The 20221-nt window shown below is 44.1% G+C and overlaps 1 protein-coding gene across 1 annotated transcript in view; it reads left to right on the top strand.

Annotated features, from left to right (window-relative positions):
- ABTB2 (ankyrin repeat and BTB domain containing 2) overlaps positions 1-18349 on the top strand; it is a 128510-nt gene extending 110161 nt beyond the window's left edge. Inside the window, exons 5-17 of the mRNA XM_040701801.2 lie at positions 1495-1660; positions 4117-4206; positions 4673-4774; positions 6241-6337; positions 7527-7662; positions 9499-9725; positions 10480-10658; positions 10777-10882; positions 10990-11092; positions 11751-11841; positions 13599-13667; positions 14456-14569; positions 15904-18349. Coding sequence (XP_040557735.1) covers positions 1495-1660; positions 4117-4206; positions 4673-4774; positions 6241-6337; positions 7527-7662; positions 9499-9725; positions 10480-10658; positions 10777-10882; positions 10990-11092; positions 11751-11841; positions 13599-13667; positions 14456-14569; positions 15904-16101 — 1678 coding nt within the window. The 3' untranslated portion in view covers positions 16102-18349. The remainder of the gene's footprint in view (positions 1-1494; positions 1661-4116; positions 4207-4672; positions 4775-6240; positions 6338-7526; positions 7663-9498; positions 9726-10479; positions 10659-10776; positions 10883-10989; positions 11093-11750; positions 11842-13598; positions 13668-14455; positions 14570-15903) is intronic.
- The last annotated feature ends 1872 nt before the right edge of the window (positions 18350-20221 follow it).

The following is a 20221-nucleotide window of genomic DNA, read 5'->3' as shown; positions in this document are numbered from 1 at the left end:
ACTTAAAAAACATCATTTAGTCTCTGAGGTTCAACAACTTTCAAGCTTATAATGCCCTATTTCACTTGTTTGCATAGGATAATAATAGTGATTATATAGAATATGATACCTTTACTATATAATAATATTGTCACATCATGATACTGTGCCAATTTCCTTACTAGAGCAAGATGATTTATTGCTTAGGCTCTCTTTAGGATTCACATATGTCTAACAGTAAGCCTTACCTTACTGTCATCCTGTGCTCTGAACTGCACGCGTCCTAACCCAGGATCTGGATGCTTGGGAGATCTCTTCTGATCAGATATCTGTGCTCCCTGCCCGGGAGCTGCATTTTATTTATGGATGTATGTCCATAGAGCGGGTGACTCCAAGGCTGTCACTCTGCTTCCCTGCTGACTGCTCCTCAAATTGCACCCCGATGCAGCTGCAGTGATGCTGCTTTTCCGCATGCAATGGGACTGTTCACCAGGCTGAGGAGTGAGTTTTGTGAACTCAGCATATTTTTCACTGCAGCTGGGCCCCATTTGTCATCGGCCCTGATGCAGTTCAGAAGCATACAAAATATCCAGCTGAATTAATACTTGAGTCCCATTCATCCTGAGTCTTCTAAGTGACGACTGTTTTACTTATCTGGCAGCCTATACAGAGTTTCCAGGTTAGCCTCCTTGAAAGAGTCTCACTTTTCAAAGGAACCTGGCAAACTACTATCTCGCTCACTGACAGTTTGCACAAGAGCTTGTGCTGAAACCAGACAACCAGTAGAGAAGGCATCAGCCTGAAATAGCATCAAAGGGCTGAGCTTATCAGTGCTCACCTCCAATTTGGGAACGCTTGGTCAGTGAGGGAGATAGGGCTCCAGCTCTGGAACTCAGAGCTCTCAGCACAACCAGGGGGACTGACAGTAATTTCTGGACTACTTCCAAATGAGATAAAGGCTATCTGATAGTCACCTGGAGGATAAGGAATTAATAGAGCCTCCCAGAAACATTACCTCATTTCCTTTGAGGCACTGGGGCACTGGAGAAGGTTGAGATTGGAATTTTTGGGGGGCTTTTTTTGAAATTTGATTTTTTTTTTTTACCCCGGAAAACAATCTGAAAAATAAGGATCTTCTTTCAGAATAACTGTCTAGCAGTCAGCCAGCCTAATGGTCTCATAGTACTACTACTTGGCCGGTGTTTTGTATATGTGTAACCTTCTCTACATCTCTTTCTCCTCCTTGGAATATGCTTTTGTCTATGTATGATGCACTGTCATGTGACAGCCATGTCCTATCACATGATACTCTCTCACGAAAGATGCAGAGCTAATTATTTAAAGCATTATTTTTTTCCAGTAAGCAGCAGAATGAATGATAACTGAGTTGCTGCAGGTTTGCAACCTGTGAGCCCTCTCCCACCACAGTAACCTCACTGCTGCAGTAGCCTGGTCCAGAGGCGCCCTTGAAATGAGATGCTGTGTGACAGCCATAAATTGTTTTGTCCTCCACAGACCTGAATGCTGCTTTAGTTCCTTCCGGAGACTGGATGCTAAGGCTGCTACTGAAAAATTCCAGCAGGATCTGGGTTTCCGAATGTTGAACTGCGGAAGGACAGATCTGATCAATCAAGCCATAGATGCACTGGGAGCTGATGGAGTTAACACCATGGATGATCAGGTATGCCATATAACCATACACACACAACGTTTTTGCATCAAACTGTGTGCTCCTTTCTGTGTAGGTCTTAAGCATTAGGTTGCCTCTCTAAAAATTCTCTAATTCTAGCTGATGTTTTAGAGTGGAAAACTCATCTCTTAGGAAAAAAAAAAAATAGAAATCCCCCTTTCATGCAACCCTCACAAGCCAGTCAGAGCCTAGAGTGAATTGTTTCTTTATCAGCTGGAATGCAGGTCTGCTCCTTGGAAGGTCTGTCTCAGGCACTGCCTGAAGACAAGTTAATACACTGGCTGCAAATGCGAAGTCTGATGTTGTCTTAACGTGAAGACAATGTCAAAACAAGTGGTTTTTGCCAGTGCCACTCTTCTGGTTTAACAGCCAAAATCCCATCTGGGTCAGTGATGAGCAACCAAAAGGTGATGTTGTCTGATGGCTCTCAGGTTGCCTGTTTGAAGTGAACTGTCTGTTCTCAGTGCAGTGTGGTAGATGAAACAGCACAGAGAATCCCAGTAGCACTGGTATCAGTTGGCATTAGCTTTGCTGAAAGCTCATCATTTTCACCTATTCCCTGCTCAGCTGCATTTAAGCACAGGGACTTGTTTCTCTGGGAAGTCTTTAGCTGCCTCTGTTTGTGCTGTCAGTCCCATCACGTGACAGCAGTCTGCTCTCTGGGGCATCATTCAATGCACTGATTTACCTTCTAATTTAAAAAAAAAATAATAAAACAACCATCCACCTCCCCCAAATAAACATTCATTATAGATGTCACAGCAATGAGAAAGACCTGTCATGTCTCAGAAACAATAGGATATTTATGAGTAGGAAGGATTTACATTCAAGTAGAGAGGTTTTCAGACCCAGTTGTGAAGTGAATAAATATTCCATGGTACTTTCTAGCATCCTGCAATTTAAGAGGTATATGAAAATGCATACAAACATGGGCAGAACTGCTCCTGCAGAAGCCTACATTTAACTATGCAGTCACCTTATTTACATATCCTATAAGTTTTGTGGCCACAGACATGTATCATTTCACAGGTGCCCTTGACACTGACTTTGTTAAAGTGACGCTGGTAGCAGATTTATATCATGCAAGTCTGCCATTTACTTTCTTGATTTTTTTTTTCTTATGTTTTTGTAGTTTGTGCTCACATAGCCCTAAGGACTGCTGTTCTTCCAAAGCAGAACTGCCCTATTCTCTGATACTTTGCCCTGTGAACAAGTACTGTAGTATCATGGCACTCCTCTGCAGCCAGCCAGCAAACTGGGAGAAGTTTTGCTTTTTTTCCTATGTAAGGACCCTGCTTTGTAGGCAACTTTGGAAAGGTTGAGGACTGCTGTCATTTATTTACAGTCTTGTTATCATCCTGCTGATGTCCTCCTCTAGCCAGTCCCACTGTGAACAAGGGGACCAGACAGCGCTGGCAGCGCTGCTGTGTTTGCAGAGTACTGCTCCCGTGTTTCTAACCAGAATCTCTTCTTCCCCATGAATACTGAGCAGCAAGCAGGGAATGCAAAACTGAGTTGGGGAAATAAGTATGTATGTATTTCTATAGAAACTTGGTAGTTTTAGAACCCTGACCGTGGCAATAAATACGAGCTCATTTTTGAATTCTCAGTTAAATTTACTTGTCTGTATTAGACAGTTGGTCTCTTGTGCAAAGCCCCAGTAAGCTAAACCTACTCTGCCCCTCACCCCTGAAGAATTTTTGCAAATGGGTATAGCTTCCTTATGCGTAGGAAGACTGGAATTGTGTCTGTTCTGAAAGGATGCCTTTGCAGATTCAAAACCAGAACTTTGCTATTTGAGATGTGCTTCTATTTTGATACGGCTGTCTAAAGCTGAACTTGTATTACTACACAATGAACAGCAGAGATAGTACCTGTGAATGAGTCAAACATCCAAAGTAATTAAAGGGGACAAAATGCTACAGGATATGAGCAGGAATGGATTTGACTGGCCTGTTTTCCTTTCTGTCCTTAGCTACTTCTGGAATTAACTCTCTAAGTAAGGCTTATTTCTCTCAGTTCATCTCTGAGCCATCACAATTTGTTGGTTAAACAGAGAGAGACAGACTTATGGGATTGAAATGCTGAAATATTGTGGCAAGTAGCATTTTAGTAATAAGGATACGTTCCCAAATAAGTTTCTGTGTGCTGCTTTCAGTTCATCTGGCTACAAATGATTAAAAAAAAAAAAAGGCTATTTCTTTTTTGCAGCCTATGATGTGAAGCTCAGTAACTGTAGCAGTCTTGACCTCTGATTTTTGATCACACTGCCTTTCCATGTGAGCACACTGAGCCAGTGCTGCACTGAAACCAAAACGTTTTCAGCATACACGTATGCACACACACACACACACTCTCACACTCCGTACCTAAGATTCAAACTCTGTGTCTGGGACAGATCTGCTGTTGATATAGAAAGGTAACTTTTTTTTTCCTCTCCCCTAAAGGGTATGACTCCACTGATGTATGCCTGTGCTGCTGGAGATGAAGCAATGGTCCAAATGCTTATAGATGCCGGAGCAAATTTAGATATACCGGTAAGTAATGGAGTACCTCCTCATCATCATTCATCCTTAAGTCTGTAAATTAACAAGAGCAGTTATTAAATCACTATCAGATTTCTCCTACCAACTTTGTTTCTGGAAGATTCTGCCCCAATCTGAGGGCAAGGCACTTCTTTCAGAAGTCGCTGCTTCAGAGGTTTGGGAGAGGGGAAAATACCTTCAGGACTTCTTGGAGCGCTCACTGGCAAGTCTAATAGGCATGGTGGGGGTGAAGGGGCCTCCTTCCTTAAAGAGCTGCCGCTAGGAAAAACCAACAAGCCCATTAAAAAGGCCCAGAGGACTGGACAGAGTGAGTAGTGCTGGCAGTGTTTACTAAATGGTATTTGTTACCATTCCCTGGGGCCATCACTTACAAAGGGAAAGCCAGTTATGTGGAAGTCTGAAGATTATGGAAGACAGATGCTGCAGTGATTAATAACTACCTGGTTTCCTTGCCCAGGTTCCCAGCACCTCTCCACGGTACCCTTCAGTCCATCCTGACAGCCGGCACTGGACTGCTCTCACCTTTGCTGTGTTACATGGGCATATATCTGTTGTTCAGGTAAGCAGAAGAAAGTCTTTGGTCAGGAATCTTTGCCCAAGATAATGAGGGACTGAAGCGCTTAAGCATCCACCCACCCTGCTCCCTCATCCATGGAATGAATGCAAGGGGCAGCAGAATAGAGTGGAATCCTGGAAATTCTGCTCAAACTTCAAGGAGAACTCAGAACCAATACCAAAACAAGACAGTAACTGCTGAATTTAATTTACCTTCTGCTCAAAGGGAAAAAAAGATGTAAGCAAAGGGAGGTTGCATACAGTCATATTTTGTGTATGTTTGTAAATAATTACAAAGACTAGATCCCACCTGGCAAATTGCCAGCACAGCCTTAGTTTACGTGAGAGATAAGAGTGTGATTCTCCCAGGAGCTATAGCCAGATGGATCAAAGTTCCTACTGGGCTGCATACCCACTGTGTCTGCTTGCTTTAAAACTTTTAAAGATCGTATAAAATCTTTCCTTTGGCAACCATCCTTTAAGGGTAGATGTGAGCTTTCTCTGGATTCTGTGTATGAAATCACTATTCCAGGTAAGGCCTGCCATAGGATCATTACTTGGAATAGTTGGCATCTCAGCTATTCGTTGACAAACCAGCCAATGAACCAGTTGTCATGCCCTACAAACAGTTTTAGTTTTATAATAAAAACGTGAATGTATATCCCATTAATCAGGGATGGCTGAAACTGTTTAATTGTGACAGTGTTACCCATTACAGCCCTCTGGACGCTCACACTCAGAGGAAGAACCTCTGCTGCTGGCTGGAGCACAGCGCTCATCACTGTTGCTGCAGTGGTGCTGCTCTGACTGCCAGCACTGCTTGGCCATAGGAGATGCATAACCTCCCCTTTGTCTAGGAGATGTGCAGTTGCCTCTGTGAGTAGCTCGGTGTGTTCAAAGAAAGCCACTTCTGTGCGTGGCAAATCACTGAGGCTGCTAGGGCCTCCTTATAAAGGCTCCACGGGGCCTAGGAGAGACCAAGGGCTGCGTTTGGCCTCAAGGGCTAATTCCCCTGAAGGTGTACCCTGCTTCCTGCACACATCATGAAACTAAATAAGATGAACTCCTTATGCTCAAGAGATACTCTGATTGCAGAGCTCTTTGGAGTTGGGAAATTACAAGCAGTAAAACCAAGTTCATAATAAGAAATTAAAAAGAAGAGTAGATATTCTCCAGTCTGTCAGCTGAGAATTTTTTTTTTAGCGTAAATTCACTGCTGAAAGTACAGTAAAGCAAAAGAAAATAAATCTCTGAACTGACATTTGTGTAGAGGCTTTAGCCCTAGGCTGATCAAAGACACGCATGAGGAACTTGCCCCACAAAAGGTATTTTGCTGTAGCCTTCAAGATGTTCCCTTTGTGTGTATATACACTTCTTCATGAATCTTCCGGTGTTCCTTCCTAGCTCACAACCTTTTCTGGTGTGCACTGCTGTTTTCTCAACTCCTTGTTTTTACTGTGTCTGTTGCAGCTACTCTTGGATGCCGGTGCCCACGTTGAGGGCTCTGCTGTTAACAGTGGAGAAGACAACTATGCCGAGACCCCACTTCAACTGGCTTCAGCTGCAGGTAAGTTACACGCAACCACGGCACGCTCTGTTTCTTGCTATCACAAAACAAGCACAACTGACTGTTGCCTGGGTCAGGGATCTGTAAAATGTGTTAGGATTTGCTCTGCACTGTGGTCTGCAGGTGCTGTAGAGACAGCAAAGATACCAACCGGGCAGCACCAGGAGTTAGATAGTCAGCATTTTTTTCCTCATTTCTAAGCCACTAATATGAACTCAGCCTGAGTTGGCAGTGACTGACAACAATCGTGCAACAGCTGATGGGCACTAAATGAGTGCCCACTTCTGCCAGTAGCACCCACTATTATCTCCTGCCAGCAGCCTCCATACTTAAGCTGAAACAGCTCCTCCTTTGCACAGGGCTCTGTGAAGAAACATAAAACAGCTACTGTCTAGCCTAGGCATGTCTTGGATCTAGATAACTTCCAGATGCAGAAATTAACAAGTTTAAATTCAGCCTGAGGAAAGAATAACTGCTATATAAAGACATTTGTTTTATTTATTAAATACGAGTAAAATTCTGCATTTCTTCTACCTAGCTCTGTAAAGATTTTAGCATCCTATGAACAAGTCTGTGCTAGTCTAAAAGTACCTGTTGTTTTTCAGCATGTCAGTTCTAGCCTTTTTTCCCCCTTTCATTTCCTTCTGCTTTATTTTTGTGCCTTCCTGAACACAAATCTCTGCCTTATCTGCTCCAAGCTTTACTGAGAGGATAAAAAAAAAAAGGCCTCCTCCCCCTATGCCACAGTGAAAGATGCACATTGTGCAAGGCCTCTTGCCACCACTCACTGCTATATCTTATGAAAATAGGGGAAAAGAGCCCAGGTGAATGTGAACTGCAACAATATACCTGTCTATAAGGTGGCTTTATGGAAGCCGTGATCAGCAGCTCCCTTCTGGCCTTCTCTGTTAACCTCACCCACCAACTGGACAGCTGAGGCTGCTCGTGTGTACTGAAAGTGCCAGACCAGTTTAATTTTCTTTCTGCCTCTAGCTAGGTGTGCATTCTTGTGTAGTTTAGCTGCTCTGTGAGTCCGTTCTTCTCAGAGATGTCATGAAGCCTAACGCACGCTTACAGGATGCTTTGAAAGCCTTAGTTAACAGCCTAAAACCTGCTGGTACACTTTGCTTGATAACAGTCCTGAGTTAGAAAAGTAAGAGATGTGATATTTCTGTTAATTGTTCCCTAGGGAACTACGAGTTGGTCAGCCTATTGCTAAGCAGGGGTGCCGACCCCCTCCTGAGTATGCTGGAAGTCAATGGCATGTCATCTTCACTTCATGAAGATATGAATTGTTTCAGTCACTCAGCTGCACATGGACACAGGTAAAGCTCCATTCGTGTTCAGAAGAGTTTTTTTGCCTAAGGCTAACACATCGTAGGTGTATTGCTTATCTTATGCCCAAATCCCTGGGTGTGCAGTTCAGAAGATGGTGTTAAGGCTATGCTGACAGCAACCATTTTTAGCAGTGCTTAGTTTCTCTGATTATTCCAATTATGAAGTAGGTAGTGCTGGGGGGAATTGACTGATTCTATAAGCCAGTAGCTGCTTTCTGTTGCATTCCTTTGAGGAAAAATAAAATCATGCAGGTTTTTCATTATTCAGTAACTTTTAAAAAAGAAAGGGATTATATTTTGGTCAAAAGCACAGAATGCAACAGAAAGGTCACTTGTTTTTTCTCTCATTTGCTGGTCTTCCTCTGCAGCACTGAGAGGGTAAAGAGAAGAGCTGGTTCTAGCCCATACTTTAGCAGATTAAGTTAAGTTCCACTGATGGGCTAGCTGCAAAGATAGCAGTTCATGATATTGGGACAGATTCCAGTCACATTAAGAAGTGGCAAAAATAAACTGCTACAGAATTCAGTTGAACGTATCATCGGTTTCTGGATGACCAACTAAGAGATCGGTCATTAACACACTGAAAAGCTAGACTGGGCTTTCTAACCCTGCTTGCATAAGACATTATGTACAAACTCATCCAGAATTTCTTTCATTCCCAGACAAATGTCAGCATAACGAGCCAATTAAAACAGGCTCACACCGCCCACAGAGATGGGCTGAGTGATATCCAGGGGGTCTCCTGCAGCGTTACCACACGCCTTTATGGCACCGTGCTCAGTAGCAGCTACCTTGTTGGCACACAGATGTACTTTACAGCAGAGCCAAAAGCGCACCTCCAGGCACATCACACATCTGGCTACACCAGGGAAAACATCCCAAGTTCAAATGAGGCCCAAACTCAGCAGGGCTGGAACAGCCTAATGCTGTTATTTACAGTGTGAAACTACAGAAACACTGTTCTGATCCCAACTCCGTTCCCCTCCCGCAACCTGCTGTGACATCCAACCATGCAAACAAATTCAAGGCTTATTCTCCAGTCAGGTAGGGGAGGGTGATGGAAAGCCTGCAGTTCCCCAGCTCTAGTCACATGGAGTCGCGGGGGTGCAAGGAGAGCACCAGATAGTGGCAGTGCGGGGTCACAGCTGCGTGTCTGGGTGGACTCCCAGGGATGAGAATGTTCACTGCAGATGGCTGCAGCTGTCTGCAGGGAGACCAGTGATGCAAGCTGCCTAAAGCGGCTGTCTGGACACAAGAAAACGTCTTTCTTGTAACTGCTCTGTGAAATTCCAAACCAGAAAATTCTCCCTGGCTTTAGTGAGGCAGAACTGTCATTTTTTATGGTTTCTATTTACTGGTACAGAAAGTAAGGCTGACTAAAACAACAGTGCTCAAGTTGGTCAATGAGGGAAACAGCAAGGCTTCTAACAGACACTTTGTAATTCTTACTTCAGAGCTTAAGGTGTTACCACAGACAGAGCTGGCAGAAGGAAATTTGCTTCTAGAAGTGTACCAAAGTATAGGCTGCAATAAAAATCAGTTTGCCCCAACCCTCTGAAACGTGCCCTGGTACTGCTAGGGTACAAGAGCATATTGCATTAATTTGTCCCTGCTATAAGGGCATCAATTTTTACCTTGCTGTTGGGGGGAAGGACAGGAGGCATAAATGCTGCTCTGTATCCACGAGATGTCTGCCAAAGCACAGCTCTATCTTGGGAAGGAAATTATTTGCTAAGCCATCCCTCTAAACCCAAATCACAACAGTCCTGTCTGAATTACTGCTATTCTGTGTATTAATAAGCAATACTACTTGTTCCTCCTCAGGAACGTTCTGCGCAAGCTCCTGACCCAGCCCCAGCAACTGAAGGGAGACGTCCTCTCACTGGAGGAGATTCTGGCTGAGGGAGTGGAGAGTGACACCTCCAGCCAGGGCAGCTCCAATGAGGGACAGGTCAAGCTATGTAAAACAAGAATGAAGGCCCTGCAAGAGGCCATGTACTACAGTGCTGAGCACGGCTACGTAGACATCACCATGGAGCTCAGAGGACTTGGTAAGGTGTTTTCTTCATTTATTTTTCAAGTCTTGTGCGCATTCAGGGAACATAAAGCTTTTTTCCCCGTTTCATTTGGACAAATGCCTGCAACCCCAACTGGAAATCTATCCTAAGTTTCTGGGTAACAGCTGTATGTAATTTAAATTTTAAAAAGGATTTAAGGCTTCTCACTAGTTTTTCAAATTCCCACTGCTATGGGATGTCCATCACTTCTGTTCCTAATAATCAAAAGCAAGGGGCATCTCTCTCCCTCATATACTCTGTTTATAAGGCTACCCCCTTTAACACAAGGTAACGTCAGGGGTTAAACTCAATTTGATCTAGTGGTGAAAGAACAGATTTGATCTGAAGGCAGAAAAGAGAAGCTTTTAAGTTTGTGTGCCTACTGTCAACCACAAGAAAGGACCTCATGCTATGTGTAGGGTCAGGTATTCAAACAAGTTTAGTACAAATTCACTCCGTGGTTCTGATCCATGATGAAGCTAAACACACAACAAGGAGTCTCTGGTCCTTAACAATCAGCAGAAGGTCCTGGACCAGTTTACCAATCCTCTGCTGCTGTAGACATGTCACTTAATCTGTCAGTGACCCAGCTCAGTCACCTTTAATGACAAGACAAAAATGTATCTGCTGTAAAGCAACAGGTAAAGATCCACTTCAATACTAACACTTCAGTGTTACTACGTACTGACAGAGGTATCCACTCACTGTTATTTCTGTATTCATCACCTTTCTTTTGGTCTGGCTACAGGAGTCCCATGGAAGCTCCACGTGTGGATTGAATCACTACGGACAACCTTCTACCAGTCTCGCTACTCGGTGGTACAGACCCTCTTACGGGAATTCGTCACCATTAAGGAAGAAGACTATAATGAGGAACTGGTTAATGAAGGGTTGCAGCTCATGTTCGATATCCTCAAAACCAGCAAAGTAATCATTAGTTTTGTAACCGTATCAAAATCAAGTGTTTGAGCCAGGTCTTTTGCTATTGTATAAGCCAGGGCACATCAAAAACAAGTGATTGATATCTGTTCTGTCCTCCTCACAGAATGATTCTATCAATCAGCAGCTTGCATCCATCTTCACCCATTGCTATGGCAGCAGTCCTATACCCAGTATTCCTGAGATCCACAAGACGCTGCCAGCTCGGCTAGGTAAGATGCTCACCCAAACACTGAAGCTTTTGTAATTCTTTTAGAGCATATATCATTTCAAAAAAACCCAACAACCTCATCCTCATTTTCTTTTCTTACCTTAACAGATCCTCACTTTCTAAATAATAAAGAAATGTCTGATGTGACTTTCTTAGTAGAAGGGAAGCTGTTTTATGCACACAAAGTCCTGCTGGTTACTGCATCTAACAGGTAAATAAGTCACTTTCTACAGCTCTGTACGTAATATAAAAGGAAGCTCTGATCCTTCTTTATTTTTTGTGATTAACTCTTAATCACTCCCTGCAGTAATGCAGCTGCTGAGGATATGGACTGCAGACATAATTCAGGGCTGCAGGATCAATCCATCTCATCTTCGCTAGTGTTAAGAATACAGCATATAAGGATTTTGTAGCCATTTAGTCTTTCCTAGTCATTCCTAATATGTATTAAGGAAATCCTGGGCTGCACTGACAAGAACGGACCAGTAGTAACCCCTAGAAACCTCTGCAGTAGTTGGGAGTGTACAAACCCCGGCATTACATGCCTTCTCCATTCCCCCTCTCAGTTTGCTAGCTAGAGCCACAATTGTTCCATGTTTCATCTGTGACTGGTACACACACATCTCTCTCTCACTGGCAAAATAAGTGTTTTCAACTATGATGATGTGGGATTGAACGAGACTTGTGCAGTTTACCAGTTAATTTGCCCCTGAAGTTCCAAAGCAGTTATCTTTGGATTAAAAGGAATTTTTTGTTACCCTTTTTAAGTTGACAACCAAAACAAGATCTTTCACCTTGCTTAGGCTGTTTGTCAATAGGCAATGAGTGTGTGAAGTAATAATACAGAAATCTATTAAAATTATTCACAGGTTTAAGACTCTAATGACCAATAAAACGGAACACGACAGCCATGGAAGCAAGACTGTTGAAATTAGCGATATGAAATACAATATTTTCAAGGTATGTAGCACATCCCACCTTTTCTTTACTCATCTTCTCACATACTTCGAAGCTGTGAGGGCCGAGACTTAATATCTGTGATAATCTACAAATAGAGATGGGCTGAAATTCAACCTCTATTTCATGGGTCTGATGTCTGTGTCAAGCTTTTCAGCTAGGACCAAATTCAAACAAAAACTTACAGCTTGTATTTTTATAATCTCACTAGGCAGTTGGTTCTTCCATAAAGCAGGTGAAACAGTCTTATACTAAAAGGTTTCTGGGCAGATCTCATGTTCTGATAGCCAAAAGGTAAGCTTACTTGCAGGCAGACTACTGGGCTTCATATTAATTCAAATCACATTATCAGAAATTAGTGACATCCTTTTCAAGAAAGGCTCAAAAATCAAGAATTTCACTTCACTTGTATGACTTTTCTGGATTTAATGGGCCTAAAATTCATGATGTAGATAAAGTTGGTTACTTAGCACGTACCCAAGGACAAACACAAGCAGTGAAGTGTGCCAGTTAAGTTATTCCAGCTTTCCAGGTCTGCACCTCAAATTTGGAAGTAAGGTACAGAACAGAGAAATCTACAGTGCAGAATGGGTTGTGTAATTGCTTCAGTACAGAGCTGAGGCTCTTTCTATGATGCATACAAAGCTGCCGGTCAACAGTAACATCACCTCACACTGGGAGAATGGAAGTTGCCTGTTGGAACAGCTTGGTCCTACTTGAAAGGGGCTCTACAGGTTTGGATGTCATCTATCCAACACCTAACTCTGCAGTTCAGGAAGTGACAAAAGTAAAATAGAATCAAGTGGAATTAAACAAACCTCCCTAACAATATTTTTACATCAAAAGGTTTCTGAAGATAAACTTTTGCTTCACTGAAGAGTGCAACTAGTTGAAAAGAAGTAAAACAGTGGAAATATTTCCTGAAGCTAGATGATTTGATGGTAAATAAAAATCAGGCTAGTTAAAGAGGTTCTGACATTCTACAGTAATCTCAGTTGCAGTACTCAGAGGATGGGGCAGCAAACTGAATCAGTGGAGCTCTAGGTTCTGCTGGAAAGCAGCTTGCCTTCCCTGTGCTTGCATTGCTCAAATAAGAAAACTTTACAAGTACAAGCCTAATTTTGTTACCACTACTGTTAGAAGTGGTAAGCACAGCATGTATCCGTACCTGCTTCCACAGTATAAGAACAGGGGAGTGACTTCCCTTTCCAATACCAAACTGAGCCGTTCCCTAGACACGGCAGTCCTGGTTTAGCTGGGGTGCACACATGGAGATCAAAGAGCCCCAACTGCCGTTGCTGCAAACAATTAGGCTTTTTCCTCCTGCCCCGATGGGGGTGGTGGGGGAGGCTGGAAGCTGATTAGAAGCACAGCAGGGGAGGCAAGTGGCTGGGGGGGTCCCTGCAACACACATGCTCATGGCATGGCAGACTCAGTGCTCCAACTAGCTGGCAGCTGTGTGTGACCAGCCTGCAAGGCTTTACCAAACAAGAACGTTTTTACAAGGATGTTCGTATTGGAGACACACTGTCACTCTCTCAGCTTAAAATCTTCAGCAGGGCCCTCTTCAATGCCCGAGAAGAAAGACATATTAGAAAGCAGCAAACTTGCAATGCTAGGGAAAAAAAAAAAAGCAAAGCGGAGATGGGAGCCAGCATACTGTGCAATCCCTGTCTGCTCAGGAAGGGGAGTGCAGTCATTCACAGCCCCCTGTGACTTCAGTGATAACAGCTTCACGGCTGGCCTTCTTCCCATTCCAGATGCTGATGCAGTACTTATACTATGGAGGAACAGAATCCATGGAAATTCCCACCACTGATATCTTAGAGGTGAGAGCATTTTCTTCTAATCTTGTTAAGTGCACTGGGGCATAAACAGGGTTTGAAAGGCAAAAGCTAAGAGCTAACAGCAAGCTTGCAATCCAAGAGTAGAGAAGTTCAAAGTTTCAATGTACTTTCTTGGAAATGAGAATTAGCAATGATTTGATACTACGTCCATGAGATGCAAGGAGAAAAAAAATACACCACTGCAGTGCTTTTGGTACCAGAGCTGGGTGAAAGCTTCCTCTACATGTCCTATTCTCTGTGCTGGGAGAAGGAAGCAGGCAGCAATAAGGCTGTACAGCATTTTTGGTGGGGCACAGAGATGGTGTAGCCGATTCCACAGCTCTGTTGCCTGCAGCAGGCCAAACAGCAAGGGGCTTAAAGATCACAGAGAAACAACTGAAACGAGCTGAGCTTCCACAGCACTATTTATGATTCAGCAAAGATCGGACTAAGAGCGCTTCTCTGTTACAAACAGGTCCTCTTACAATAATGCTGTTTTAGTCACAAGCAGTCTGGTGAGAGTGAAGTTTGCTGCTAAAGACTACACACAGCTGTTCCGCTTTGTTTTGAGAAAAGGGGGTGTTCAGCAGTCTAAGTCTTGTCTGTCATAGTGACAAAAGGCAGCGCAGATGCAGGAGAAGCAAGCTTGTGCTCGTGGCCTTTCTGCTCCTTCGTGAGGACTGAGCCGTTAAACGAGGCACTCACAAACTGTTCAGAGAAGAGATCGTCAGTTCCGTCTGTCCACGTTCCCCACCTCTTTCAAGGCTCACGAGCTTCTCTCCTCCTAATAGCTGTTGTCGGCTGCCAGCCTGTTTCAACTGGACGGCCTCCAGAGACACTGTGAAATCCTCTGTGCCCAGACGATCAGCATGGAAAACTCTGTTAGCATCTATAAATATGCAAAGGTACGTGCCAAACTGTCTTATTTAAGAATCACAATGAAGCAGCAGTCTCATTTCAGTGACAAAATATAATGGGCGTAGAATAGGTACCTGCTATGCTGGTAACTGCCCCAGCCACAACCGCAAATGAGATGATGTATTATGTTGCAGCCCGTGAAGTCCTACACAACACTAGTATGTTTTTCCATCCAAAGCAATCATGTATGAAATCGATGAGAGATCCCTACAGAGCTGTGTAGAGATGACTTGGGGCACTGAAACAGCAACATCATCCAGCAAAGCCTGAGAGATTCGCATCCTCAGAGCAGCAGAGGCACTTGATCATACAGTACTGCAATTAAGTGGCAAACCCTTTCCCTGCACTCCTGCTGAAGTATGTGTTTTATAGCTCCAGAATTAGCAGAAACCTTTATATCAAACGACCCAACCTACATTATCAGTAAAATCATTGAGGAAATAACCTGCCATTCCCAGAAGTTTGTCAGACACAAGATCAGATCCCTTAAAAGACAAGCAGAAGCATTAGGGGCAGTGATGTGCACCCTTACTTTGCCCATAGTGGTGCACTGATTTTTTTTTGCTGCCTGGCTATCAGACTTGGCCTTTTTTTTCCTGTGCAACTCAGGCTGGTCCATTTCAGAGCCTAAAATTTAACCTTATGCAACAGTAGAGAGGTGGAAAGGACCATTCTTCCCTTGCCTTTAGTACTTTTCATTAAATAACTATTTGCACAAAGCTCCCAGAACCCCGGTGTATGTGTACACTGCTTCCAAGTTCCGAACACTTCATTTTTCTTCTGTTACCTAGCTGCCCCCAGCAGTTCTGAAGGAAGGGGAACTGGATCACAGCCAAACTGCCCCCCCTACCATGTTTCAGAAGTGCAAAATCCCTATTTTCCTACATTCACCTCCTTTCTCTAGCAGAACCGTATTTCCTATTGCCACGAGTTGTGCGCACCATCTGGCACTGCGGTACTTCACGTTGTGGCACGCACTCCCTGCCTGCACAGCAGAACAGGTACCTTGGCCACTTCATCAGCCAGCTGCTCTCTTCCTTTAAGAGGAAGCGACTGGCCTGCAGGCCCCGCGGCTCTGCCAGCAGCAGGCCACCAGGGGAAGAAATTAAAAAAAGCTTAAATGCCTCTCTGCTCACACCTGTGCCTGCAAAAAGCATCAGAAGAAATCACCAGTCATCACGGGTCCTACCAGAGTTCTTTTCCATAGTCATTACTGTTGTGTTTTTTTTAATCTCAGAAAACACCGGAAATGAAATTAGGCCCAGGCACGTTCTTTAGGTCTGTGACAGAGAAAGAGCTAACTGACTGTACTCTTCTGCAGATTCACAATGCACCTGAACTAGCAGCTTTTTGTGAAGGCTTCTTCCTCAAACACATGAGCTCTCTTCTAGAGCAGGACTCATTCAGACAGCTGATCTACAGCAGGAACAGCAAAGTGCAAGGCTTGGACCCTCTGCGGGACTTGCAGACAGCCCTGGCTGGCCGCCTGCATTCTGTGTACGTCACCTCAAGGGTGTGAAGCAGGAACAAAGCAGTGGCAGAAGCACTGGTTCAAACTGCACAGGGACACAGCCTCAAGCAGAGCTGAGGCTTTCCTGTCTGCCTTCTGGAGTCATCAGTTCTCGCTGGAAGTCCCCTACAACAGAAACCCCATCGGCGAGGGGGGGTGCCTCGTCCCACTGAAGGAGGGGAGTTGGCTTCTCTGTGCTACTACTGTCAGAGCTACACTGTGTGAGCAGTGCGATCGAGAACCGGGGATGCAAGCAAAGAACCCCAACTGAAGAGATCAATGCTGCCATTCAAACAAAGTACAATGCAGGCCTGTAGAGAAGTGAGGCAATTTACCTAGATCTAACACCTAATATGTAGTCTTAAGCGTCTGCCTACGCACCATAATGGCCACCTAGTTCACATGCATAGATATTTTACTTGTAAAAAGGCCGCATAGAAGGAGTTTTCTAATCCTATGGACCACTGCCCATTCAACAAGTCAGCAGTCTGAACACAGAAGCTGATGTATGCAGACCCCTTCACTGCAGTAATAAACACCAGTTTCCACACATGGCAAGAGACTCCGGCATAAGTTTTCCCCTGAACTGTTTGCACCTTGAGGGAGAAATTGCGTAGATGTATGAGGCTGAGTAGGAGCTACTAACTCTGGAATTACTCACTCTTCACACCTAATATGAAGAACCCAGCTGGGGCAGGGAGGGGAGAAAACTTCTTTTAAAATACGGTTTCACTGTGCTAATTGTTTAATCTGGTTCAGTTTGAGAGGATAAAGTACTGTCTACCCTTTCGCTACAAAGGTTTGATAGCCCAATTCACTTCTACCTTACAAAGATGTTTGCGAACATCATCTGTGAGACCTGACATCATAAGAGATACTTTCTAAAAGACTCAGGTGTAGAAGCAGCTATCGCTAAGCTGAAAAACTGTCCGATAGCATAAATAAGCAATAAAAGTCTCCCTAAGACCATGAGAAACATACAGCTTGATGCTTTGCTCTCTCTCTGGAGAGAAGCTGGGGGTACAAGCTCTGGAATCAAGTCTCTGCCTCCACATCCTCATCCATGGGGTGATGTTTCCACTACCTCAGGGAAGACCATGCACAGCACACTGCTGCCTGCTGCCTCGAGGTAGGCTGCACTCTGACATTTGGGCTGCAGCACTTATACAAGATGCCTCAACCGAAATACTCAAGATCCACGTTTTTCCTTGCTCACAGCAGATGGATGTTTCTGTTCAGAAAGGACTTTCTCCTAGCTGACTTAAGTAGAAGGAAACAGTTCAAGATACAGTTTTGTGTCTGAGGCCACTTATCTTTTTAAATAAGCCCAACCTTAAGAAGCTGGTTAGTTGTATGCAACTGCACACCTTGCTCTCACCGACCTACAGCTGTTCCCCTGATCTACGTAAGCACCCTCCAAAAGTATATGCTAAGATGTGCTCATTGGCTACAGGTGGATGAAGGAGAAGAGAAAACAACAGTTTAGGTGGGAAACTACCACTTAAAAATCTGACAATTAATATTGTAACTAAGCACACTGGTAGAGGTAGGCTCAGCTGGACACAAGCTCCAACGCAAGGTAGAGACATGGTTTAAATAGATGAAGGGAAGGAGAATGAACTATAACATTCTTCAACAAATTCACCAAAACCTGCCATCCCTGCTTTCCTGAAGGGTTTGCATCACAGGCACGCTGCATGCAAGGAGAGCAATCCGCCCAGGATCAGTCGTCTGACAGACATGCTGGTCAGAGCACACACACCAATTTGTGTGCACATCCACTGCTGAAGATCACCAGCTTCAGTAACCCTATTTATTATCTGAAAGCCATAGAGATGCTACAAAATTGTCACTGTTCGGCCTGAAAACCACCACAAAAGGCTCTATCTTAGAAGGTATTTTCGAGCAGCTGCTCCAGCTACCTGTACAAAAATGTAGGCCCCCTTTTGTTGCTGTAATATTACGATGCTTTGTTAATTGTACATTAATGTTGTCATTTATGTAAATGTACCGGGATTTTATTAACAACGTAATTTTAAAATACAGAGCTGCTGTTATTTATTCCGCTTCTCTAACAATGACAAAAACGTACTGAAAAACTTCTGTGGAAGATAGTTGCAGTTTTACCACCTTGCATTGTTTCAGTATACGTACCTAACTTGATGCTTCAAAGCAAGGGATAAAGAGGCATTCCTTTCCCTGTCCTGGGTTCACACGTTTTTGCGTAATAAAGGAAAGTTGCATTTTTGCTACTCAAGTGAAGTTTACCCAGGCGCCCTTCATTGAAAAGAAGCAGATGTGAAAAAAGCCCTAATTCTGGGATTTCAGTCAGACCTCAGGACTTAAAGGTCTCACCCACTCTACTCTAACGGTAACAAAGAAGAGGTGACAGAGCAGGGAACGCTTCCTCTGTCACACCCCTGGCACCCAGAAGGCTGGGACAGCTCTGACAGGTGTGGGTGGCTGCTGCTTTGCTCTGGTAGTAGCAGGACTCATTCCAGAGCACAGTGTTTGAAGACCGCATTGGCAACCACCTGCAGTCAGGTAAGCAACAACACAGGGAGCCCTCCTGAACTCTGGCCATGAGCATCACCCACACACAGCTTTCCCCAGGGACAGAGGTTAAGGAGGCAGCCACAGCTGCATGGGTTTCATCCCTGCCAATCAGATGATAAAGCCAGTGATTTCAGCAGTGACAAAAAACAGAATACCTGAATGGAAAGCTGCCAGACTCATTCTCAGTCTCTTCCTCTTATCGTATGAATCAGAAATAGTGGCTCGCTATAACCAGGCTGCAAAGAGCAAGGGCATTTACTCACCTGAAGTCAGATGTACAGAGGTTTCTTTCTGCTGACAGCAATAATTTGACCCAGAAATAACTAACTACTACTTTCCTCCTCTCAGTCTGCCCCATAAATCTTTCAGAGCCCTACGGTGTTTGGATAATGCCTGAACTGTAACTCTGGATTTAGTGTTACCCTGCAGGAGGACTCAAATACTTTGCTTCTTAGAACACCAATTCTGAGGACTTCAGAAGAAGCCATTAGTACAGCCAGAACATGCCTGCAGATGCTGAGAGCCCATTAATGGTTGCTTCTTTCCTTCTATTTCCCACCACACACCTAAACAAAGGGTGCTGTGCAGCACACCTCTCTGCTGTAGCAAGACCTGAAATCCAGTTCTACAATAAATGAGGATCACAAGCATTTCTAAGCATTTGATTGATGTGATCTAAAAAGAATTCTGATGGGAACGATGCTTGAGGGATGCCTTCTCTTGTATACACCCTTACACCAGCATGCTTGGAAAAACAACCAGTGCAAATCCTGACTTATTCTCGAGAATACAAAGATCTAAGATTCCCTTTGGAGCGCTTATGCTCCACAAAGTAGATTAAGTAGAATTTTTTCATCTGACTAGTTGCACACACCTCTACTTTATGCAGTACTGCCCTTACAGTCCTAGATCACATGGAGCAAAGTAGGCAAGAACTTTGCTGGTCATAGTTGTACAATTTCATGGAGCAGAGGAAATAGCACTCATACACCTGCCTGAACACACACTGCCTTTGAGAGTCAAATAAAACCTTACTGCTTTATGAAAAGCCCTTACACTACAGGCAAGCACCAGTTAACGTAACACTGCTACCAACTGGCCCTCCGTCCTCCTCAAAGACTGCACAAGCAAACAGATACTGCTTCCTGCACCTGCTGTAACAGACACAGCCAGGGAAACACAAGAGGAGAGCGGCAAGTCCTTCGAGGCTGTAAGCTGCTGCCTCCGCTACTCATGACAGAGGATGCAAAAGGTAGATTTGGCTCCCCCAAGAGGTTTTGAGTAAAAGGGATCCACTGGTGCACAGCAAAGAGTATAGAATATTGCTCTCAGTACCATTTGCCCAAGCAGAAGAAAAGGACAACAACAACAAAAAAAGGCTACTGCTGTATGATGAAAGTCACAGCAGAGCAGGGAAAAAGGCCTTACTACAGCACTATGGGTTGGCCCCATCTCAGAACTAGAGCCATTTCCAGCCCCAGCGCTGTGTTTTCCTACCACTCATAACTAGAAAACAAGCCAGCCAGTTCAAAACCATTCCTACCCTCAGCCAGAGGGGTCCAAGCCCATAGCT

Source organism: Gallus gallus, chromosome 5, assembly GCF_016699485.2.
Source record: "Gallus gallus isolate bGalGal1 chromosome 5, bGalGal1.mat.broiler.GRCg7b, whole genome shotgun sequence".
In the NCBI taxonomy this organism is placed as follows: domain Eukaryota; kingdom Metazoa; phylum Chordata; class Aves; order Galliformes; family Phasianidae; genus Gallus; species Gallus gallus.
Note: the sequence above shows the minus strand (reverse complement) of the source record. Positions and strands in the feature narration are given on the sequence as shown.